Raw genomic sequence first — 25,363 nt, 5'->3', positions numbered from 1 at the left:
CAAGAAAGTTTCACGGAGTCAGCATCATGGCCCAGTGTGTTAAGCAGCCTGCAACACAAGCATCCAATACAAGCGCCAGTTCAAGTCCTAGATGTTCCACTTCCAATCCAGGTCCCTGCTAACTCACCTGAGAAAGCAGCGGACAACAGCCTAAGTGCTGGGGCCTCTGCCATCCATGTGGAAAACTTGGATGGAGTTCCAGGCTTCTGGCTTCAGCCTGGCCTGGCCCTGGCTATTGCAGCCATTTGGGGAGTAAATCAGTGGATAGATCTTTCTCTGTGTGATGTGTGTGTGTATGTGTGTGTGTCCATCTGTCTCTTTTTGCCTCTATAACTCTGGCTTTCAAATAAATAAATACATCTTAAAAAAAAAAAACTGTGACAAATTAAAACTACAGCGCCCACTAGTACAGCTTTATTGGAACACATACATTCATTTATAGATTGTCTATAGCTCACTTCACATTACAAAGAGGCAAAGAAATTAAAAGGTCTGCAAAGCCTAACATATTTACTATCTATCCCTTTCCTAGAAGTTTGCTGACTCCTGATAAAAGTCATTAAAAACTGTTCAAAATATCTGAATATCTGTTTCAACAGGAGAACTAGGGGGCAGATGTTTGGTCTAGTAGTTAAGATGCTTTGGTCCCATACTGGAGTGCCAGGGTTCAAGTTTTAGCTTCAGTGTCCAGTTCCAGTATCCTGCCAATGCTGCCCCTGGGAGGTTGCAGGTGATGACTCAAGTGGTTGGGTCTCTGCCACTCACATGGAAGATCCGGAACGAGTACCCAGCTCCTGGCTTCTGCAAGACCCAGTCCCAGTAATTGCTGGCATTTGGAGAGAAAACAATAGATGGGAGATCTCTGTGTCACTGTTTCTCTGTCTCTTAAATACATACATTTAAAAGGGGCAAGAGGATTTGAAAACCCATTTGAAAAAGCTTGCTTATGACAAAAATTCCATTTGTTGACTGCTAGTGAGCTTGATTAAAAAGTTTAGTCTATCAAAGAGTTAAGAAAAAAAAACGATGACACACCAGTCAGGCCAGTATTATCACTGCTTCTCAGTAGCCACACCTGTTTAATCTCTAGCTCTCACCAACCTGGTAGATTTTCACCTCCTGAGTATCTGTCAAATTCAACCACTTCTATAGACATCCATCTCCACCCAACATCTAACCACCACCACCTTTTATTCCCCATGGTAGCGACTACCGCTCTCTCCTGCACTACCTCAGGAACTTCTACACATACCTGCCCTTGCCCTCCCTCTCTCCAAAACTGATCTTACAGGTTATCCTCAAAACACAAATTTGATCTTATCACTCCACTGTTTAAAATACACACAACAGGGGTCAGCACTGTGGCTTAGCGGGCAAAGCCACCGCTTGTGTCGCTGGCATCCATATGGGCACTGATTCAAGTCCCAGCTGCTCCACTTCCAGTCCAGCTGGCTGCTAACAGCCTGGAGAAAGCAGTGAAAAACGGCCCATGTACTTGGCCCCCTGCCACCCATGTATGGGACCTGGATGAAGGTTCTGGCTCCTGGCTTTGGCATGGCCCAGCCACAGTCATTGTAGCCATCTGGGGAATGAACCAATGGATACAAGATCTCTGTCTCTCCCTCCCTCTCTGTAACTCTGACTTTAAAATAAATAAATAAATCTTTTAAAAAAACACATACGTTTTATTCATTATACAAAGTCTTGTATCATCTGTTCTCTCCCAACTGTAGCCTCATTCCTTTCCAACCCCTAACTTACATTTTTATATTAACACATACTACATACCTGTATTTCCTGATCAGCATGATTTAGTATTTAATTGAATAACCAAAATGCAAAAGCCACCAAATTACTAAGCACCCTTCCATACTGTTTAATACAAATTATTAGATTTTTGCTTTTCTACCTACCCTGAAGGCTTCCTATATTTCCATTTTTACCTAACAATGTCCAACACAGTAGATCCACTTAAAAATACTACTTGATTATAAAATTCTGTGTTCTTAATTCTGCTGCAAGTTTAGATGGGGATGTGCCAATTAAGGGTACTGAACTTGAGGCCAGCATTGTGACTGTGGGTTAAGCTGCCACCTGCAATGCCAGCATCCCATGTGAGTACCAGTTCAAGTCCCAGCTGCTCCACTTCTGATCCAGCTCCCTGCTAATGTGCCTGAGAAAGCAGCAGAAAATGGCCCAAGTGCTTGGGCTCCTGCCACCCACATGAACATCAGGATGAAGTTCTTGGCTCCTGGCTTTGGGTTGGCCATTGTAGCCATTAATGGAAGTGATCCAGCAGATGCAAAATCTCTAACTCTGCTTTTCAAGTGAATAAATGAATCTTTAAAAAAAAAAAAAAAAGGTACTAAACTTGGTACAAGTAAAAAGCAAGCCAGCAGCAGAGGTAAAGTGAAAGACTGTATGCCTGGGTTTTCCAAGAGCTGTTTCTAGGAATAATGTATTAGCTATCTACTGTAGTCATTAACCAGGACATGATCATAACACACAATGAGTTTTATCAAAGAAGTGACACATTTCTAAGCACTCTAAAAATTTTATTTATTCCTAACAGCAAAACCTGGATTGAAGCCTCTCTAAATTTTTTAAATAAAACACATCCTCAGCAAATGACATTATCATCATATAAAGTGTACAGCATTTTAAACAAGCTTAAAGCAAGCAGGGATGAAATGACATATCACAGATTTTTATTTATTCTTAAAGTAATTTAGAGAAAAGAGATAGACAAAACAAATATGGCCAACTATAATCAACTACTGAATATAGATAATGGGGAGGTTTGTTGGTTCATAATAGTATTTCTACTTTCATGTACATATGAAAATTTTTATAATATTCTTTAGAAACTCCTCAGTAAATCTAAGAAATCCATTTTTCAGTCAATCTGAAAAGCCAAAATTCAACTGTAGTTAAAAATGAACTTACAAGCTGGCCCCGCGGCTCACTAAACTAATCTAATCCTCCTCCTGTGGTGCCGGCACCCCGGGTTCTAGTCCCAGTCAGGGCGCCAGGTTCTGTCCCGGTTGCTCCTCTTCCAGTACAGCTCTCTGCTGTGGCCCGGGAAGGCAGTGGAGGATGGCCCAGGTCCTTGGGCCCTGCACCCACATGGGAGACCAGGAGAAGCACCTGGCTCCTGGCTTCGGATAGGCGCAGCGCGCTGGCTGTAGCAGCCATTTGGGGGGTGAACCAATGGAAGGAAAACCTTTCTCTCTCTCTCTCTCTCTAACTCTGCCTGGCAAAAAAAAAAAAAAAAAAAAGAACTCACAAAACAAATTCTAATTTAAGAAAACCATTGACAATATTTATCATTTTTATCATTACAGAGGATGCAGAGAAATAGACTCTCAAATGCCTCCAAGCGCTAAGTGAAAACTGAGAAAACAGTGGAAACCCGTTAACCACCTGAAGCTGAATGAAGGTACAACAAAGGAGCCTTTGGCCAGGTGTTCAGACACAGAGGTCCTGTATCAGCGTCAGCACCTAGGCTGGATACCCACTCACCCCAGCTCTTCCAGTTCCCTGCTAACGTACACTCTGGGAGGTGGTGGTGACAGCTCAAGTAACTGGATCCCTGCCACCCATTTGGGAGACATGGATTGAGTTCCCCACTCACAGCTTCAGCCTCACACCAGCCCTAGCCATTGTGCGTATCTAGGGAGTGTCTGCCTGCCTCTCAAATTTTAGAAAAAAATTTATAAAAAGGAAGAAGCTGATAAAGGTATGTAATCTAAGATTCAACAATTCTACTTCTAGGCCTGTGCATCTTCCACAGCCATGGTTCTCAGATTTTCTCAACTGTGAACAGACTCATCTACAGAACATGACTCAGCTTCCCAGAGATACTGACTGAGCCTAGGGCCCAGGGATCTGCATGTCTAGTAGGTTCACACAGGTGACAACACCAATGCAAGGACCTTAGGACCACACAAAAGAGATCTGTACACATGTGTAGAATTCACACTAACACAATATTCACCCGGTAGCAGCATTCACAGTAGCAAAATGGAAGTAAAAACCAAACAATGGAATAATTAAATAAATTCTGATATATTGACAGAGCAGACTACAGTATTACATATTCTATACTACGTAGTAATGAAAATTAACTACAGTGGCACATAATGCAAATGAATTTCACACACATAATACTGAGGGAAAGAAGCAAGACTCAAAACAAAAAACAATGATTCCACTTATAACAAGCCAGCCAAATTAAAGATTCTTTAAAAATGCATACATAAATAACAAAACAAAGGAGAGAAACCACTCATATAGATTACGACTACTTAAAGAATAAAGAGTTTTATAACCAGATACAGCGAAGTGTCTCTGGGATGCTGGCAACGTTCTACTTGTATGCACTGGTAAGAACTGCATCAGTATCCATTTTGTACCTGTCTGCTCTTTTAAGCAATTTCTTTTATTTCACAAAAAAATAACATTAAGACATTTTCTTTGATGGTATAACTTCATGAAAGAGGCTTCCCAAAGTTAACTGAATTTTAGTATTCAAAATCTAGCCTCAAAAGGGATTTATCTGTTTTATATTTAAGACAGAGCAGCAGAGAGAGAGGGAAAGGTGAGGGACAGGAGTATCTTCCATTCTCTGGTTCACTACCCAAATAGCTGCAACAGCCAAGTCTTGGCCTGGTCAAAGCAAGGAGCCAGGAACTCCCTGGTCTCCCACATGGGTTGCAGGGGCCCAAGGACTTGAGTTAACATCTGCTGTTTCCAGGAACATCAGCAGGAAGCTGGATCAGATGGAGTACCCAGGACTCAAACTGGTACTCCAATATAGGATGCCAGCACCACAAACAGCTGTGCCACAACGAGCTCTCAGCCTCATTGCTTTTAACCAATTAAATAATTCATAAACTATGTTTTAAAAATGAAATATTAGGCATGGGTGGTAAATCACATTTCATTAAATTAAAATACAAAGTTTTAAGGCAACAGCGTAACAGATTTTGCTTTGATAAATCCTAAAAACATATCTCTTAGAAATACTTTTAAAAGCTCAAAAATCTTAAAAGTAGAAACAAGAAATTACACAACACAGATTTTGATAGAAAATTTAACAGAGTGAAATTGGTTTCAATTAAAAAAGTATCATTTAATGGTGGATTCAATCTATAATTCTGCTCAAAGATAACAGCAATTATGTTTGTAATGTGTACAGAGCAAACGTCTTACAGAGATGTAGCTGGCAAAAACCTGGCAAAAAATAAAAGCAGTGCATGTGTGAAACAGGTCTTTTCTCCTTCCCACCCATCTGCCCCCTCCACTAGAAGAGAGAAAGCAGAAAAGAAGGGAAAAGGGAGAATGCAAGCTCCAAGATAAACATGACAATGAAACACACAAACAATGGATGCCATCTGACACAGCATGCAAGGACAGGAGTACCTCAAAACTAAAATTTTACCAATCTACACACAAACAAAGCAACAATGAAAACCTGGGAAACCACAGAAACCATCTGGAGTCTACAAAGTTTTCACCAAAACAGGTGAGGGTAAAAAAAATCCTCACTAGGTCAAAAACTTTGTAAATTTTATTTATATACTTACCATTATACTACTGGTTCCAGAAGGAATAGAGGTAGCAGAGTAGAAAAAAGAGGGAAAACCCAATCAATACTAGGGATAAAAAGTGGCAACACAGTATCAAATCTAGGCACCTAGAACAAAACAGCAAATAAATACAACTTTCTAGTAATAATGAGAGGTGGATTATCAACACTCCTTTTTCTGCCTCCTACTCCATTTTATTATGTGGACATTGAATGACTTAACAGCTATTCCAAAGAACAGATTTGAGAAGGCAAAAAAGGGAATTGTGAAATTTTAAACATGGCTAAGAGGCTAATATGCAACTTATACTACTAAAAGAACTAAGAATCCCTTCATTATCCAAATTCTATTCTCTAGCAATTGGACTACAAAATATTTTAAGAAAAACATCTATGTTTACCCATAATCTATCTACATAACTGAAGTAGTGGTTTAGTATTTCAGTAATAAAGAAATAGTCTTATTATTTGTTGGTATGGTTGGTATTTAACCATTACTCTGAACAAATGAAGGTGACAATACTTAGCCCACCTTACACATACTCTTCCTTTGCTTCGTTTGCTTTCATTATTTATGTATTCCTTTACTTACTAGTAACTCTCATACCTACCTTTTAAGCAACTTATACATAATTTGGTATTAAGGATGTTAGCTCCCATATGGAGAGCATGTTACTAATAGCCAAACACTACGGCAAATAATATATCACCTCATCTAGTTTTCAAAACCACTGTATGTAGTACTATCATCATCTTCACTTCAATATTGAGGAACATGAGGCTTACAGAGTTTAAATGATTTGGTCAAAGTTACAAAGGCTTAACTATAGATCCAAAAAATCAAAACCACTATGGTTTGGATGTGGTGAGTGCAAGGGTCCCTGTGCTGGGGGCTCAATTCCCAGTGTGGTAGTGTTGGGAGGTCACTAGGCACCCTACCCTAAGAAAGAATCAAGATAGCCCTCCTGCAATTCCTAGGTAGTTCTCACAAGAGCTGTTACAGAAACCTGAGCCTGCCTCAGCAAGTCTTTGGTCTGTCCTTAGGTAATCACTTCCTCCTGCACCTGCTATCACCATTGCATCCATCTGACGTGACACGGTCACGGGAACTTCCAAACTGAGCTCAAAAAGCCTCCTTTTTCTTCCTAAGTAGCTATCTCACGTTTTTGTTACAGCAACGATACTGATTTACAGTATTTGCTGGTTTTCATGGTTATCTCCATTGTGTCATCACTGAAGAGAGCTGAGCATATTTTTAGACAGTATCTCCATCACAGATACAACAGATGTATCAACAGCCTCAAGAACAGAGATATAGGTTGAGCAACAAACCCAAAATGCTCCAAACCTCAAACTCTTTGAATATCAACGTGATTTCCTAAGTGGAAAATTCCACACCTGACCTGATGTGACAGGGCACTGTCAAAACACAGGCATACCAAAAATACTGTACAAAATTATCTTCAGACTATTTGTATAAGGTGCATATGCAACACAAATGAATGTCATGTTTAGACTTGGGTCCCATCCCCAAGATACCTCATTATGTGTATGCAAATATTCCCAGTGTTTTTTTAAATCCAAAATCCAAAACAATTCTGGTCCCAAGCCATTTTGGATAAAACACATTCAATTTTTAATAGTAAAATTGAATAAAATAACCCACATGGGGAAATCCAGAAGTTCCTGGTTCCTGGCTTCAGCCTGGCCCAGCCCTGGCAGTTGGCGCCAACTAGGAGGTGAGCCAGAGAGATCTCTGTCTCTTCTCTCTCTCTAATTCTGATTTTCAAATAAATCCTTAAAAAAATTCACCCAGTCCTCTTTAATTTCCTATTACTTTTTGGTGTATTAGCAAAGAAAAAAATCATAATATTTTCATCAATCAGATTTCTCCCAAATTTCTCCCAAGCCTATTATGAATGATCCCTAAATCCAACTATCCTCAGTGTTCAAACAAGGCCCAACACAGACACTAAACATAAAAGCTGGCAATATCTATCCATATTTTCTCCCAGTACTACCACCAAACAATGAAAGCAATGGCCAAGTACCTTTGCTGTAAATATACTTTCCCCCACCTATTCCCCTTACATCAAGACTATTTTTTGCTGCACACAGTTTTTAAGTTTCTTAAAAGACTGGAACAATTTACATTTATACCAATATCATTTACAACCTGTATCAAATTCAATGATATGTTAGTACTTTATTTTCTGCCAATCTGACAAGCTCAAAGTGCTATCATGTTACTACTTCAGTTTACACTTCCCTAGAAAGCAACCTGGAAAATCTACTGAATTCAATAATACAGAAAGCTATTCAGGAATAGAGTGGAATAGGAATTTGGGTCCACCATCCTAATAAAAACAACTCAAAAGCCAAGGTTTTTAAAAAATGTCTTAAAAATATTAATAAACTAGCAAGAAAGCTACAAATTCTTAAGCCAGTAAATGAGAGGAAGTTGGAAGCCCAAACAGATAAAATAAACAAGAACAGATTTTTGCCTTGAGCTAGGATGTCTTCCGAAAGGCCTTGATTCCACTATTCAGAGTAAACTAGAAATAACCCTCCTCTCCTTTACCACTGCCATCCAGGCAATTTCAAGAAAAATCAATTCAAGGTGGTTGGGAAGGGGTAGAAAAATGACTACTGAGAATTAAACCACAAACAGAGTTCCTGTTAATTTTACAGTCTGAACTCGTAATTTCTAGGTGGTTAGGGTTCCTAAGGGAAGGGGAGGATTAAAACAGACTGTGGCTGCCCCTCTCTACTTCCAAGTCTTTGGCTGATCTGGGGTGAGCCCGATTATCAATGCAGAAAGTTCCAGATGCTGCTGCTATGCTACTCTGATACCATACTGCCAGGACCACTGGTGTGGAGGGATCTAAGAGTCCAGGCTTCTGAAGTGGCAAACGTTTATTTTATGGTAAAGGTGACCCTACAAATCTGGGGTTCATAAATAGTGCTGGGACAAAAGGGCATCCATACAGAAAAATATTTGTAGAAGTGCTTACAACAGGGGCTAGTGCTGCAGCCCAGTGGGTTAAGCCACACCTGTAACACCAGCTTCCCATATGAATGCTGGTTCCAGTCCAGCTGCTCCATTTCCCATTGAGCTCCCTGTTAATGGGTCTGGGAAAGCAGCAGAAAATGGTCCAAATGCTTAGGTCCCTTCCACTCATGTGGGAAACCCAGATGAAGTTCAAGGCTATTGGTTTTAGTATGGCCCAGCCCTGACCAGTGTGGTCATTTGGAAAGTGATCCTCTCTTCTCTCCCTCTCGTTCTAACTGCCTTTCAAATAAAAAAATAAATCTTTTATTTTTTTTTTTAAAGTGCTTAGGACAGGACCTGGACTAGTCCAAGCACTCACTACTTTACTTAAGCTTTACTGTAATTTTTGGAAGTAGGCATAATTACTTCCATCAACAGATGACTAAATTGAGCTCACAGAACAAACAAACAAAAAAAAACCTAAACACAAATATTTCCTACTTTGAAAATACCCTCTTTCAGTAGGCAAACACCAATGTCTATCATCAGAGTTCTATGAGCTTATATCACATCTCAAGGCAAAATGGGAAGGGGAGTCACAGAAGAGAGCACAGAAACATCTGGAAATTTGCTAGAAATGCACACTCTCAGGCCCCACCCTAAACCTACTGAATCAGAGAGTCTAGGAATGGGGCCAAGCCCACTAAAGTTTTAGAGACAGTCACTGAGCATCAGCAAAAAGAAGCAAGTTGCCATTAAATTTGTGCAATGCTGAGTTTAAATGAGTTAACCAGCTTTCTCCATTACATTACTTTAATATGTTACAAACTTGCTTGGCTACAAAAACCTTCCTTCTAGAAGAATCACATGAGGCCAGTGGTCTATAAGATACATTTTCAATGACATTGTCCAAAGTAGAGTTTGCTCCCTGGGCCTAGCGTTAAGAGGACCCAGCTAGAGTTAGAGAGCTAGGAGAGTGAATCTGAGCTCTGGAAGGGTTGTTACAAGCACAGGATGGGAGCAGCAGTGGTAATTACACCACAGCAAGCTCTATGTGCATAGAAACATAGAGCAAAGCATGAGGAAAAAACAGAATGTCAATATTCCTACTCATTAAAGAACCAATTGTTAGTGTATAACTCTGACCCTTTTGTCTTTAAGTACAAATATGCACACTAATTTAGGAACAGAATTACCAAACAAGACCCATGGCACTTTAATTAATTTCTATCACTATGGTTTATTTCCAAGGCTCTCTAACCACCAGTCTATCCTTTTCTTAATGATTAAAGTTTTTCTTCGATATCTGCATTCCCAGAAAGCCTGTCTAACCTACTGCAACAGACACAGAATACTTTGAAAAAGCAACAACAAAAAAACCTGATACACAGACTATGTATGATGGAGAACATGTCAAGTTTCCTCCATGCTCAATTTTAAAGCCAGCTGAAACACAAAGGAATAGCTAAGTCCTATGCTTGTAAAAGTCCACTATTACATATTCATAAGCAGACTGAGGAACATTTGTCTCTAAACCTTGCTACCTATAATATTAATTTTAAAAAAGTAAAAAGTCCTTAAGACCTTATGTGGACACACGGCAAAAACTCAAGAAAAAAAGTCAGTGGAGCAGTGGACACCGGGGCGAGGACAACAGACCTGGGCATTCTGAAGAGCAAGCTTGTCAGATTTCTCAGAGTCCTCCAAAGCCCCAACGCCCAAACAGGTGAACACAGCTTTCAGAGCACCAGAGAACCAGCTCCCTACCAGCTGCCTGAACAGGCCCCTTGCTCCACGTCTGGTCAGGACTCCCTCCCATGCCCCAGCCCTGAGATGACACTTCAGGCTCCTGGACTCTTGTTTTTAACATATTTAATTACCTTTGCAAAGACTTTTATAATGAGATTTTCCTTGCACTTGTGTATTTACAGCCAAGATATGGACATTAAAAAAAAAAAAGCCTCATTATTCTATAGTCCATATTAGAAACTGAAGCCCAAGAAAATCAAAGAGGAAAGCCATAAAGCTGGTGTGATTGATCTTAAGTAACACCGTTCTCTCTATCACTGGTGCTTCTCCCAAGACTGCTTACATCAAGTGCATGCAGCCCTAGACTGCTTTTGGAAATTTTCATCCAGCCCCTCTCCTACCTTCTAAAAACACTCTCTTCCCCATGGATACTAACAGAATCCAGGCAGAGATTCTGCCATCCCAGCCACTTTCTTCAATCCAGGCTGAATGTGGAGTTCATATTTAAGACTCAGAACAGTTAGTCAGTCTCACTGTCCCCACTGCCCTAAGAACTCCCCTTTCTGGTCTCTCTTGTACAGGCTGAGATTTATCTTAGCCTCAGCTGTTATTCTGGATTACACTTCAATTATACACAAAATGTAACATTATGTCTTACTCATTTACATAAGCAAACAGAAAAGAAACATTATAGGCAAAAAGAAAACTGGCTAGTTAGCCATTATCTACCCAATTTTTACAAAGACTTGGACTAAACCAAGAACAGTAAATTCCAAACTCCTGAATCCTTGCTCAACCATGTCCCTATATTCCCTGGACAAATGAAATTTCCAGACTTGGAAACACTGACCCTAAAAATAAATTTCCCTGCAGTGGAAGATGGCCTAAGTCCTTGGACCCCTGCACCTGTGTGGGAGACCCAGAAGAAGCTCCTGGCTCCAGGCTTCGGTATGGCACAGCTCCAGCTGTTGCAGCCAGTTGGGGAGGAATCAGCGGATGGAAGACTGACATCTTTCTCTCTGTCTATCCTCTCTCTGTGTAACTCTTTCAAATAAATAAATTTTAAAAAAGTAAATAAATTTCCCTGAACTCTGTCCTATTTCTGAGGATTTGCAGACAATCTGCAACTGCTACATCCCACTTTGCTAAGTAAATCCTTTCTAAAACATTAAATCTAAAAACTTTTCCAATGAGATGTTAAAATTAAAGGATGGGCAAAACAGATAAATTAGTGCTAAATTTTAATTAAGTTCCTCTTTTATTTGAAATATCACATATACTAACCTACCACATCTATCTACCTGCATGTGTATTGCTTTTATTGTCTACAGTGTCTATACAGTAATTTATGGGGTTGGGAGGATAAAAAAAAAAAAAAAGGTAGGGCAAGGGAAATGACATCAATTACTAACTGCACTTACAACCACACAAACCCCTGACATGCTGTATGAACTCATTTACATGAAGTTCAACAACAGGCAAAACGTGTCTATGGTTAACAGTAACAGGCAATATAGGGTAGGATTTACCGAGAAGGAGCACAAGAGAACTCTTTAGGGTGATGAAAGTATTCTGTTTTTGAGAATGTGTTGGTTATAAGGTTTACACATTGGTCAAAACTATTAAAAACACACTTAACATCTATATATTCCACTGTATGCAAACTAATCCACAATTCAGAGACTAGCGCCCTGGCACACTGCTGTGGCACAGCGGGTTAAAGCCCCAGCCTGTAGCACTGGCATCCCATATGGGTGCCAGTTTGAGTCCTGGCTGCTCCACTTCCAAACCAGCTAACATGCCTGGGAAGGCAGAGGAGGATGGTTCAAGTCTTTGGGTCCCTGCACCCACGTGGGAGACCCAGAAGAGGCTTCTGACTTCAGATTGGCTCAGCTCTAGCCATTGCAGCCATTTGAACCAGCAGATGAAGACTCTCTCTCTCTTCTCTACCTCTGTCTGTAACTCTGCCTTTCAAATGAATAAATAAATCTTTAAAAAAAAGAGGGCGACTAATGCCCAACAATGGTAAAATTAGAGAAGGCTCAGGAAAAGATACTGCAATGTTAAAAAACCATTTCAGGAAACTGACAACCGAGCTCCATGAAGATGAGCTATCATATTTATTACTATCACCCACTAGTACATAGCAGAAGCTTAATTAGTTGGCACATAAAGTACAAAAGAACCACATAAAAACAAGAGAACTGTACCCAAAAAATAAGAACTTAATACATGAAAAAAAATTCTTAGAATGATGGTTCTTACTCAATTTAGAATCACAGAACACCTTTGAGATACACATTATTCCTCCAGAAAATCAAACATAAAACACAATATTCTGCATACAAGTTCAAAAGCTTCCTGGACCACCTTGAAGTTTTCCCATGGACTCTTCAGGATATAGTGACTGTTCCCCAAAAACCTCCTTCTGTAACTTCAAACAGTTTTAATAGTTTACCTTGTGTGAATGAAGAGACAACTCTTCTCTGAAGCATTCAAGAGACTACATCAGATGATCACTGATTTTTCTTTTTTCGTCATTTCTACAAGTCCACTCATTTATACTGCATTTTAAGGACGCTCTAAAGAATTCTCATTTAACCCATCTTTTAGATAAAGGATTCATAACTGTTCTAGATACAAAAGCTGATGGCAGTCAGTGCCGCGGCACCAGTATCCAGGGATCTAGTCCCGGCTGGAGCGCCAGATTCTGTCCCGGTTGCTCCTCTTCCAGTCCAGCTCTCTGCTGTGGCCCGGGAGGGCAGTGGAAGATGGCCCAAGTGTTTGGGCCCTGCACCCGCATGGGAGACCAGGAGGAGCACCTGGCTCCTGCCTTCGGATCAGCGCAGTGCGCCGGCCGCAGTGCACTGGCAGCAGCGGCCATTGGGGCGTGAACCAACGGAAAAGGAAGACCTTTCTCTCTCACTGTCCACTCTGCCTGTCAAAAATAAAAATAAAAATAAAAATAAGCTAACGGCACATTAAAGTTTACCAAAATTATTTTCTTTCAGTATGATCTCATCTTTCTCTCCTGATAACTCACTATATAAGCAAAAGCATGGCATTTTTCCTTAGACAATAAGGATATTCAAGAAGTTTATCATTCTGGCCTTCCCTGGACTCTATCAGTCTCCAGAAGCACCCAACCAACACCCTGACTGTAGTGCGGTCAGACCGATTTTGAACTTCTGACTTAAAGATTAAAAGAAAACCCGAAAGGTGTAGCTTTGGGGCCGGCGTTGTGGTGTAGCAGGTAAAGTTGCCACCTGTGAACCAGCATCCTATATGGGCATGGGTTCACGTCCCAGCTGTTCCACTTCCAACCCAGCTCCTTTGCTAATGGCCTAGGAAAAGCTGCAGAAGATGGCCCAAGTGCTTGGGCCCCTGCCACCCATATGGGAGAGTAGGATAATGCTCCTGGCTTCTGGTTTTGGCCTGGCCAGGCCATGGCTGTTGCAGCCATCTGGGGAGTGAACCAGCAGATCGGAGATAGCCCTGTCTCTCCCTCTCCATAACTCTTCCAAATAATTAAATGAATCTTTTTTAAAAAAAAATTACATAGTTTTAAACCTCTAGGCTTGTGTTGATTCCTAACAGCACCAGTAAGAAGCTAAAAATGGGGGTAAAATGAAGGGTTAAAAAAAAGTCTTGGGTTTTGTGTCATTAGGAGTTACATTACCTTCAAAGCAAAGTCTCAATATCTTAATCTTGGTTTCCCACTTGTAAAATGGGGAAATTAAATTCTCTGCTTCTTGCAGATTGAGTTTAGTCAACTGCTTGGCTAATTACTCAATGAAGTCCAAGTAAAAAGTCTGGACATTGAGGCTTGGAGGAGTTTCCTGCTTTGTGAACACAGAGATGTGCTAGGAAGGAAAGGCAGCCGGACTCCAAAGGGAAGCCCTGCATTCAGGATCCTCCTTTCACACTATGCCTCTTCATCTGGCTGGTCCTGATCCACCAGTATCCTGCAAGGAAACTAATCACAACAATGGCACCTTCCTAGGACTGTGAGTCACTCTAATGAATTAACAGCCTGAGGAGGTCATAGGACCACCCAAATCTGTAGTCATGTGGGCAGAAATGCAGATGGCCTAGGACCCCTGAAGAGTGGCTGGCATCCGAAGTGACAGCAGCCTTCTTCAGATGGTGCCCTTAAACCCATGATATCTGACATCAACTCCAGGGGGTCAGTGTACTAACTATATTGCAATATACCTGTTAGTGTCAGAATAGCACCCATCCTAGAAGAATCTGTACATATGTACAAAGACATATTCATAAAGATGATTATGACAACACTGGAAAAGTATAAACAATCCAAATGTTTACTAACGGAAGAATGATCAAAGAAACCATAGTACATACTATGGAACAATAAATACACAGCAAATGAAGAGTTGCATGTATATAGTCATCCATGGGAAAATCTGCTCCACACAAATTAAAGTGTACAAGCAGGTTTTAGAATGTTCTTGCCAGTAACACACAAAATGAAACTACTTTTTTCCTCAATGCATTTATAAGCAAGTAAATGAATTAAAAAACTAGGAAGCATATATAAAAATGACAACAGTTACATTTGGGATAGATCACCTGAGGATTGAGAACTGACGGAATATTATTATTCCACAGTGAACAGGTAGGTTCCTATTTCAAATGCAATTAAAAATGAGGACTTCCTGTTAGAGCTGACCAGCTGAACACATCCATCAGCCCCTGCTCAGCCCAAACGTACAACTGAAAATGACTAAAAGAAAACAAGTGTGTGATAACTTCCACTTTACACCCAGCATTAAGTTATCCCTGGAAGCAGGGATGAGGCGGATCTGAGGAGAAAGACTCACCACCAGGTATGCAAGAAGCCATTAGACCTACCTAGTTGTCCTCTCTGACTTCCAGCAGCCGGGCAACCCGACCCAAGCATCAGACTGGAGGTTTGTTATTTGGAGACGGAAAACTTTCTGGACTTGAGGACAACGGGTAGCTGAAGGCAGAGGTATCACACTGGTACTGAGTATGACTTTTCAATCTCCTCACTCTGCTCCTAGAACACTGGCATAAAAAGTTATATCTTCCAGGCAAGGAAAGCCACCGGAAAATATGACCAACCCAGGAGAAAAAGACAATAATTTAACATTACAAAGAGCCTAGGCATATAACTGTACCTTCATAGAGAGCTTCCAATCAGCTTTTTAATGACCCTCTTTCAATAATCAGCTGAAGAGCAGCAAACATTTGAGAAAAGTATCAAACAAAAGACTAAAGACAAGCAAAAAGAAAGCACAACTAAGAAACTGGGTGGCCAGGAAAAAGAAAAGAGCACACATATACATAAACACACTCAGACACAGGTACATATATACACATACATACACACCAGTACATATATACACACACATGCACATAAACACAGGTATGAACATGTACAAATATACATCAGTACATGTATGCACGTGCACAAAATAACTGGTGTGCTTACGTGCATACATGTAGGTACACAGATACAAATACACGTGTGCATACATCTATATGTAGGTGTATGCACATATATGCAATATACAAAGGTACATACAAAAACACATATACAGGTGCATATATACATGTATATAGGCACGTACATATACACAAACTTATGCATATACAAATACATACTAGAAACAGAAAAAGATCTTATAGCCACAGAACAAAATTGGAACATATATAAAAAAACAATTTTATAAAAAGCTCTTGGAAATTTTTAAAAACATTAAAAATTAAAAATTACTGAGGCCAGTGCCGCAGCTCAATAGGCTAATCCTCCCCCTCGCGGCGCCGGCACACCAGGTTCTAGTCCCGGTCGGGGCGCCGGATTCTATCCCGGTTGCCCCTCTTCCAGGCCAGCTCTCTGCTGTGGCCCGGGAGGGCAGTGGAGGATGGCCCAAGTGCTTGGGCCCTGCACCCGCAAGGGAGACCAGGAGAAGCACCTGGCTCCTGCCATCGATCAGCGCGGTGCGCCAGCTGCAGCGCGCCGGCCAAGGCGGCCATTGGAGGGTGAACCAACGGCAAAGGAAGACCTTTATCTCTGTCTGTCTCTCACTGTCCACTCTGCCTGTCAAAAAAAAAAAAATTTACTGAATCAAAAATCAACCAAAGGTTACAATATAATGTTGGGGGAGAGGAGGCCTTAAAAACGTAACAAAAGCAAAGAGATGAAAAACAGAAGAGAAAAACAAAAAGCAATGGATCACTCTAGGTGACCAACATCGAATCATCATCATAGAAATAAAAAAAATAAAAAAATTTTAAAAACTGCCCCAAACAAAAGAGCAGACTGGAAGGGCCCACCAAATACACAATGAATGAAAACAGATCCACCTAAGACATGCAGTGATGAGATGCTCCAACCCTAGGAGAGCAGATTCTAAAAGCCTGAGGGGTGGGAGCAGGTGGGATAGGGGTGGTGCCATACAAACCACTTTGGTGTGCTCCACAGCAACATTAAGAGTCAGAAGGCAACAGAGCACCCCGTTACAGATTCTGAGGGTAATATCTCCAACCTAGAATGTGTTGTCAAGCCAGAGTAAGGACAGAAATAAGAGTATTTTCACACATTAAAGTCTGAAAAGCCTTTTAGTTTATACACATTCTTTCTCAGTAGGACATGGTGGGGTTGAGTTCCACCAAAAACAATGCAGAACATTAAGAAAGAAAAGACAGGAGATCAGGAAAGCAGACAGAACAGGAGAGAAGCAAAAGGAATCTCCAATTTGTTGAGCAGAGATCTCAGGAGAAATAGTTGAGAAAAGAAGGAGCCGGGGGATCCCAGAAGAGACTTCCCAGCAGGAGGAAATTCACACAATACCTACTGTGTGTGAACAGAGATTTACACAACTGAGGGAGACCTGCAAAACTACACACATTTTAGGCTGGCATTGTGGCACAACAAGTGAAGCCCCACTTGTAGTGCATATGGAGCACACTTTGAGTCCTGGCTGCTCTGTTTCTAATTCAGCTCCCTGTTAATAAATCCGGAGAAAGGAGAAGATGGTCCAAGTACTTGGGCCCCTGCCACCCATGTGGGAAACCCAGATGGCGTTCCTGGCTCAGCCTCAGCTGTCCTGATCATGTAGGGAGAGAACCAGCAGATCAAAGCATGCACATACTCCTCCCTTGCTCTCCTTCTCTATCATGCTTTCAAATAAATCTTTTTTTTTTTTTTTTGGACAGGCAGAGTGGACAGTGAGAGAGAGAGACAGAGAGAAAGGTCTTCCTTTTGCTGTTGGTTCACCCCTCCAAGTGGCTGCTACGGCCGGCCCGCTGCAGCCAGCACGCTGCGCCAATCCGAAGCCAGGAGCCAGGTGCTTCCTCCTGGTCTCCCTTGCGGGTGCAGGGCCCAAGGACCTGGGCCATCCTCCACTGCACTCCCGGGCCACAGCAGAGAGCTGGACTGGAAGAGGAGCAGCGGGGACAGAACAGGTACCCCAACCGGGACTAGAATCTGGGGTGCCGGTGCCGCAGGCAGAGGATTAGCCTAGTGAGCCGCGGCGTCGGCCTCAAATAAATCTTTAAAAAAAAAAAATAAACTTTTTTTTAAAAACAAAGCCAATTTTTAAAAAAACACAAGAGATAAATGTGAAACTGCATAGGAAAGAAAATCAACTGTGAACAGGTCTCTAAATTACTAATAGAAATTAGGTTCCACATACTTTACAACAAGAAATCAGAATGTTATGCAAGCAGCTCATCTAATTGGTGAGTCTCATCTCCAAGTAACAACTGAGGAAATTACTGCTATGGTCGGGGTGTGTCTCCCTAAGTTCACATGTTGCCAACTTAATACCCAAAGTCACTTGTTGATGGTTCTGGGAGGTGGGGCCTTTGGGAGGTAATTAGGATTAGATGAGGGCTTAAGGGTGGGGCCCTCACAATGGCATTAGCAGCTGTATGAGAAGAGGAAGTGAGACCCAACTTCACAGGTTTGCTTTCTCCATGTGTTGCCTTGGGGGGCAGCACACAGGCCCTTACCAGATACCACCACTGTGTCCCTGGACTTCTCGGCCTCCAGAAACTTGACCTAAATAAGCTCATTATAAATTACCCCATTTCAAGTATTCAGTTATGGCAACAGAAAACAGACGAAAGACATCTACCTACTTCTCATGACATGAGACTCAAAGGAGACTGTGCTTGTGAATCACTGACTGTCCCAATCCATAAACTACTTGATAAAAGTCATTTGGCTCAACCTCTATAAAGACAGTTAAACTTGTAATAGTAAGTCTTTCAGAGAAACCAACGAGTCTGTAAATGACAAAATGGTGGAAAGACTGGATAAGCAGAGAGTTATTAAGGAACTGAGACTTCAGAGACCAGATGGGCGGATTTTGAAGAAGTGCTCTGACAGACAGGAAATCTGGAGACTCCAAATCAAGACCTCACAGCTGTCAGATTGGAAGGTACTGCTCTTACAACAGCAGAGAGTGAACCGCATCCAATCTCCTGTTCTTTGGCAATTTGATTTATGAACAGGCACAGGACTCAAACCCTGCGAGCACGCGTCCTGCTGCTGGAGGCAGAGGGACATACTCTCTTCAGTCCTCTAGGATCACATGTGGTTGAAACTGCGAGCCACAGGCCATCAGGCTGAAGAAGGCCTGTATTTAATGGAAGAGTCAGAAAACTAGAGAAGCAAACACATTAGGGAGCACACACACACACACACACAGAGAACTGCTAAATTTCAGCTCCAGGAACCTTCCTTCCTGCACCTGTTTTTCAATTCCGTCAGTTACCCTAGAACCCTTTCCAATGGTCTGAGACAATATCATCTTTCTACTTAATGATATTTTGGGATGTGTTTCTGTCATTTACAATGGAGTCTTAAGATTCTCTGATCAGAAAGCAATATTTTTAGCTAACACCAGTTAATAGAAAAATAATACTAAAAACAACAAATCTACCACCAAACAATGTCAAAGCCACACTAAAATAACTCCTAGGTAAAAGAAAATCATCAAAATGTAGTAAACAAGATTATTCCTCAAAAGAGTTGATTCAAAAAGAAAAAGTGTCACCCAGGTCCATGGAATGCAGCAAAGGCAACAGGCAGTAAGTGATGCTTACCTAGACATGTACAGCCACTCCTTTGCTGGCTCTGAAGAAGCAAGCTGCCAGGAAGCTAATATCCAGGAGGAACTGAATTGTGCCAGCCGCCTGGCTGAGCCTGGAGGCAGACCCTTCCCTAGCTGAGTCTGCAGAGAATGACCCTGTCCTGGCCAGCACCTAGGACCCTACTGAGCTGTGTCCAGACTCTAGAGCTACAGAAACTGTGAGATAACAAATGTGTGCTGTGATTACCAGCTAAATTTATAGTAATTTACCAATAAGGAATATAATCACAGCCTAAGGTATTTCTGAGCCCCTTGTTCATTCAAAAGTTGATGTTTCCCACAATTTCTAAACACCTAAATACATGTGGAATCAGACAAGCATATGCAAAATTAAAACATTTCAAATAAGCAACAGTACTAAGAATTATTTACATAACAAGGTAAAACTTGGGAAGTACTTTGCTATATAAAGCATGTACCACAGTTCTCTTTCAATCTATTTTGAATATACCCAACTGTATGTATACCTTGTATATGAAATAACATTAAAGCAATTCTCCTTAGAAACACTGAAGAACAATATGAAACAAATGGCTCTAATTGACCACTTTGGTAACTAGAAGTAAGAACACACTTGGAGGTCAGCAGGTGAAGCAACCAAACTAAAGGGAAGTAAGGAACTCACTGGACACATGATCCATTAGTAAGACGACAGAGCTCCTACTCTCTCAGGCACCACAGCAGCCAGCAAAGCACCCGGGTTCTTTGGTCACACTGCTCTCAGAGCCCATGACGGCTGCCCTGTGCAGCATACCATTCCTCTCTCCAGGCCACTTTCTACTCTGCAGTCAAGAGTACTCTCAAAAACTTCCATGACACAGGCCACATGTTAGCATAGCACAGCATACAATGTAAGGGGTCTCCCCTATAATATCTAAAGATATATGGGGGCTGGCGCTGTGGCATAGCAGGTAAAGTCACCATCTGCAGTACCAGCATCCCATATAAGCGCCAGTTCCAGTCCCAGCTGCTCCACTTTCAATAGAGCTCTCTGCTATGGCCTGGGAAAGCAGAAGACGACCCAAGTCCTTGGGCCCCTGCACCTGCATGGGAGACCCAGAAGACGACCCTGGCTCCTGGCTTCAGATCAGCCCAGCTCTGGCAGTTGTGGCCATTTGGAAAATGAATCAGCGGATGGAAGTCTCTCTCCCTCTCTCCCTCTCCCTTTCTCTCTTTCTCCCCCTCTCCATGCCTCTGCCTCTCTGTAACTCTCCTTTCAAATAATAAATAAATCTTTTTTAAAAACTAAAAACAGAATAGATATACGAGATTACAAATGAGAAACATTAACCACCAAAGGTCTCATTTTTTTTTTTTAAAGGGTGGCAGGGATTATGGTCAGAAGTGTCATTTTTCTTAGGAAGAAGCAGACATTCCTTTTCTGCCACTCCCCCAGAAAAGTCTTCAACTGAATAAAAGAACTGGAAGATGAATTACAGTATCCCAAATTCAAACATTTTGGTACTTGATTCTAGTAAGAAGTAACAACTGAGAAAAATTCAGTAACAATTAATGGAGATAATCCAACACTATAAAATTCGACACCTGTCTTGAAAATTTAAAGAAATAAATCTTTCTATAGAAATGAGTATAGAAATACTCAGTTTTAAGAAATAATACACGCTCCTTCAATACAAGGAAAAATGTTTCCTAAGTAACAGGAGGTACCTCAATTACAATCAAGTAAACCACACCCCCACCAAGTGCAAGATACTTAGGAAGACAAAAGCAACACAGTACCAAGGGTTGATTATCTCCAACTAATTCATTTTACGTGTTTCTTACTTGCAGACCCAGCATCCATAATGGAAGTCTACATAATTCCTCTGGAAATAATCTCCACTGGTATATGTTTATAGTCCAACACATAACACACTTGCATCTTTGAGGTATACACAGAGGTTCTTTCACTACCCATACTGCTTTTATGAACATCAGCAACTTCATAGTGGGAAAAACAGACATACAATAAAGCCAAACAAATTCTAAGATACTACCTAGGCTAACAAATATTGGACTGGTCCCTGTTCTAAAACAAAGATAAATACTAGTAGTAGTCAGGAGAACACGTTGGTTCATTTTTAATAGTATCAAACTCACCAGTAAACAAATAACCAAAGAAAGAACTACTTCACCCAAAAACTCCTTTGTAATTGTATACCGATGCCCCATAACTCAATTCTAAATTTCTGCAAACTGAAATATCGGAATTAGGCAGCTGTGTTTCAGTTCTCTAGAAAGAATTAATTAGAGTGCATGCAGCCTAAATATATCTAAATAAGAGCAAAGCTTTAAACCAACATAGAAAACCTTCTTTTTCAATTTGGTGATTCATTAAGATGGAGCTACTAACAATTTGACTTGGCAGATTCTTTAAAAAAAAAAAAAAAGTGGTATTGTTTGCCTTTAGTGTTTCATTTTCAATAAATTATATGACAGTCCAAAAGAGGAGGTTAATTTTCACTAAATTTTTCTTATTTGCAGCCATTAATAATACAATCAAAATAACCTCCAAATTAAAACTTTCCATTACTTCAAAATACTCCCTCGATTTTCAGGAATTGCTTTATATATGTGCAAACATTTGTATAATTTGTAACTGCATAAACATATTCACATAGCATAACATATACTAAAAAACTGACCTGAAGTATAAGAAAGCCTAATTTTAAAATGAGTTATCACCTAGCTCCTGAAATCTAAGGAGGAAGAGAAATGTTTCTTTTTTCCTTAACAATCCATCCACGGGGGCCGGCGCCATGGCTCACTTGGTTAATCCTCTACCTGTGGCACCAGCATCCCATATGGGCGCCGGGTTCTAGTCCCGGTTGCTCCTCTTCCAGTCCAGCTCTCTGCTGTGGCCCGGGAGGGCAGCAGAGGATGGCCCAAGTGTTTGGGGCCCTGCACCTGGCTCCTGATTGGCGCAGCGCCGGCCATAGCGGCCGTCTGGGGAGTGAGCCAACGGAAAACAGTCCTTTCTCTCTGTCTCTATAGCTCTACATGTCAAATAAAAAAATTCATCCAAGGAAATTCAGCCACAAATTTCATTAAGGCAGTGCCTTATCCCATCTCCCTGTCCCAACAGGATTTAAGGCCGTGGCACTTTCATCTGATTCCACCATATAAGAACAGGTAATTTCTCAGACCTGCTTCCAGGCTTTCTCAACTAAGCTTTCTCATGGTATTGGAGAAAAATCACCTCACTGCACACAACAGACACCTTAGGACATTAGGGCTCAGTTCTCTTCAAGGACCCACACAGAAGGCTGTCACGAGGTCCTCAGACAGTGCCACTGTCCTGCTAAAAGTCCTCAAGTCATCCTAATTCCGGCAGCACCAAAAGAACTATTTTCCCAGTGCACAAATCTAAGAACTCAGTTAAGAAAAAATATATATACTTTTCCTTCAACTTTCAGCAACTAGGTCTTTGTCACTAGCTACTTTACTGTGGGTGTCAACTGTCTGTCTCCAGCTCTGAATGGAATATATTTACACTAAAGGCATATGAATATACTGCCAAAGGGAGCGATCAGCACTTTAAGAAGTGAAAAGTCATCTGTATGTTGAATAACTATTAGCTATTAATTTGACAAGCCTTTCCCCTCTAGCAAGTTTTCAATATCCGCATCTTCTGATGATCATAACTGCTAAGTGAGAATTTTCATTTCAAAAACATAAGTCCCTTTAAAAGCCAGTACTCCTTGATTCTCAGCCAGCCTGCAGTTCCCAGGAAACCAGCACTCCTCCACACGGTGCCCACAGCACCTTCACCCGCGTCGGCTGTGAGCAAATCACGTAAGGACACAAGCAGCAGCTCTTGAAAACAAGACGGTTTTAGAAGATGGACCAGTTTCAGTAAACACCAACACTTCAGTTTACATACGCAGAAATTACAACAAGGAAAGGCAGGCACAGTCATGCAGTAAGTGTGACAGCAGCATTGCAGAGCCGGGACACACGACATTCCCATCCTAACTCAGGCTAGCAGGCAGGGTAGCTCCCCAAGGGGCCAAAGAGGGAGGGGACGAGATTTCCACCACACTCCATCATGAATTTACCTGGTATCAGGTTGGGGGTGGGGGTCAGGGAGGACAGTCACACACTACTGCCCGACTGGAAGAAGGTCAGCCCAAAAAACACAACTGGACAGGCGGAGCTCAGTTTCCTGAGACCCAGTGCATCCTCCAGAACATGGCTTTGCTAGGAAGAACGTCCCTGTCTCATCAGCGACTTAACTCCAGGCAACCCTGCTCTCCAAAGCTCCTGGCCAGCGACTGCACCTTGTGGGCAGAGTGCTAATCATTTTTAGCGTTCCTCCTTAAGAAACTGGTCGCGATTTTTTTTTACGTCCAAATTAAACCCATTAATTTTTTACGTCCAAATTAAGCACATGAACCATAGTCTGTAGAAGCGGTTTGCTGGGTTAAAGAACACACTTTGCTACCGCCCTCACGCAACTAAAAAGTACACAGTAGGTGAAACCATTCGCTCCAAAGAGCTATTAACTCCCCGCTTTCTCGAATCCCCCAATGTCTGAGACCCCCTGACTCCGAGCCCTTAGTGCCGATCCCCACACTGAGTCCCCAGACAGAACCACATTTGGCACCGGGTCTCCTCCTGCCTCCCTGGGGGCTGCAAGCCACAACCACGAGGGATGCTGGTCGGTCTTAAAGAAGCACCTGCTCCACTCCCCTCGCCCTCACGGCTCTCCAGGGGGCAGCCACCGGGTGAGCGTGCAGGTGCTAGACCGGCGGCCGCGGCACCGCAGGGGTTAAGTGCGCTCCCTCCCCTGTGAGCGGCCCGGGCGCCGGAGACCCAGCACCCAGAGACTGTAGGCGAAAAGGAGAAGGGCAAAAATACCCGGTGGCCGCGGCCCACGTGCGGGGCCCGGCGCGCGGGGAGGGGGCCGTACCTCCGAACATGTGCGGCGAGAGGTGGGCTGGTAAGGAGCCGATCACCAGGCGCGGCCCGCCGGGGCCCCCGCCCGCCGGCCGGTCCCTGCCGCTGCCGCCGCCGCCGCCGCCGCCGTCCTCCGGGCTGCTGTGCACCGAGTCCTGCGAGCCGTACGGGCCGCTGCTGCTGTTGGGGATGTTGAAGGAGGACTGCGCCGCGCGGGCCCCCGACGCCACGCTGCCCACGGCCCCGCCGAGGGAGCGGCTCCGAGGGGCCGCCGGGGCCGCCGAGGCCGCCGCGGCGCCGCCCGAGGCGCTGGGCTGGTGCGCGCCGGGCACCTGAGCCGGAAACCTGGCCGCGGCCGCGGCCCGAGCTCCGCCGCCGCCCGCCGTTCCGTTGACCCCGCCGCTGCTGCTGCTGCTGGAAGGCACATCCGAGCCCGAGTAGGCGCGGGTGCGGCCGTTAGCGGCGGCCGGGCCGCTCTGCTTGGCGCCCATGTCCGCCTCGCCCCGGGCCGGGCCCGCGCGCGGCGCCCCGAGCTCCGGGAAGGCGGGAGCGAGCGGGCAGGGCCGAGGCTCCGCGGCCGGCCCCCAGGGGCCCCCGCACGTCCAGCGCCGCCGCCCGGCGCCCCGAGGGGCGGTCGGTGCCCGGCGCGCGCTCTTCTCGCGGCCGAGGCCGGTGGCTTGACGCGGGCGCGCGAGGCGAGGCGAGGCGAGGAAGGAGGGCCCGGCGGCGGGCGCCGCTCGCCGGCTGAGGCGGGGCCGGGTTCTCTCAGGTGGCCGCGCGGCTGCCGCTGCTTTCGGTTCTGGTGCGCCACGACGGGCCGCTGCCGCGCTCTGCCTCTGCCGCCGCCGCCGCCGCGCTCTGCGCCCTGGGCCTCGGCACCGCCTCCTCCCGGGCGGCCGCTGCTACCGCCGCCATCCTCCGGCTCCCACGGTGGCTCGCGGCTGAGTGGGAGGCGCCCGCCCAGCCTCCGCCGGGGCCACCTTC

General features: G+C 43.4%; 1 protein-coding gene across 2 annotated transcripts in view; it reads right to left on the bottom strand.

The window, feature by feature from the left end:
- ZNRF2 (zinc and ring finger 2) overlaps positions 1-24,904 on the bottom strand; it is an 89,994-nt gene extending 65,090 nt beyond the window's left edge. For both annotated transcript variants that reach the window (XM_062178039.1, XM_062178041.1), the window contains exon 1: positions 24,393-24,904. In XM_062178039.1, the coding sequence (XP_062034023.1) occupies positions 24,393-24,870 (478 nt within the window). In that variant the 5' untranslated portion in view covers positions 24,871-24,904. The remainder of the gene's footprint in view (positions 1-24,392) is intronic.
- Positions 24,905-25,363: the final 459 nt, after the last annotated feature.

The sequence above is a fragment of the Lepus europaeus genome, chromosome 20 (genome assembly GCF_033115175.1).
Source record: "Lepus europaeus isolate LE1 chromosome 20, mLepTim1.pri, whole genome shotgun sequence".
NCBI classification, from domain to species: Eukaryota; Metazoa; Chordata; class Mammalia; order Lagomorpha; family Leporidae; genus Lepus; species Lepus europaeus.
Note: the sequence above shows the minus strand (reverse complement) of the source record. Positions and strands in the feature narration are given on the sequence as shown.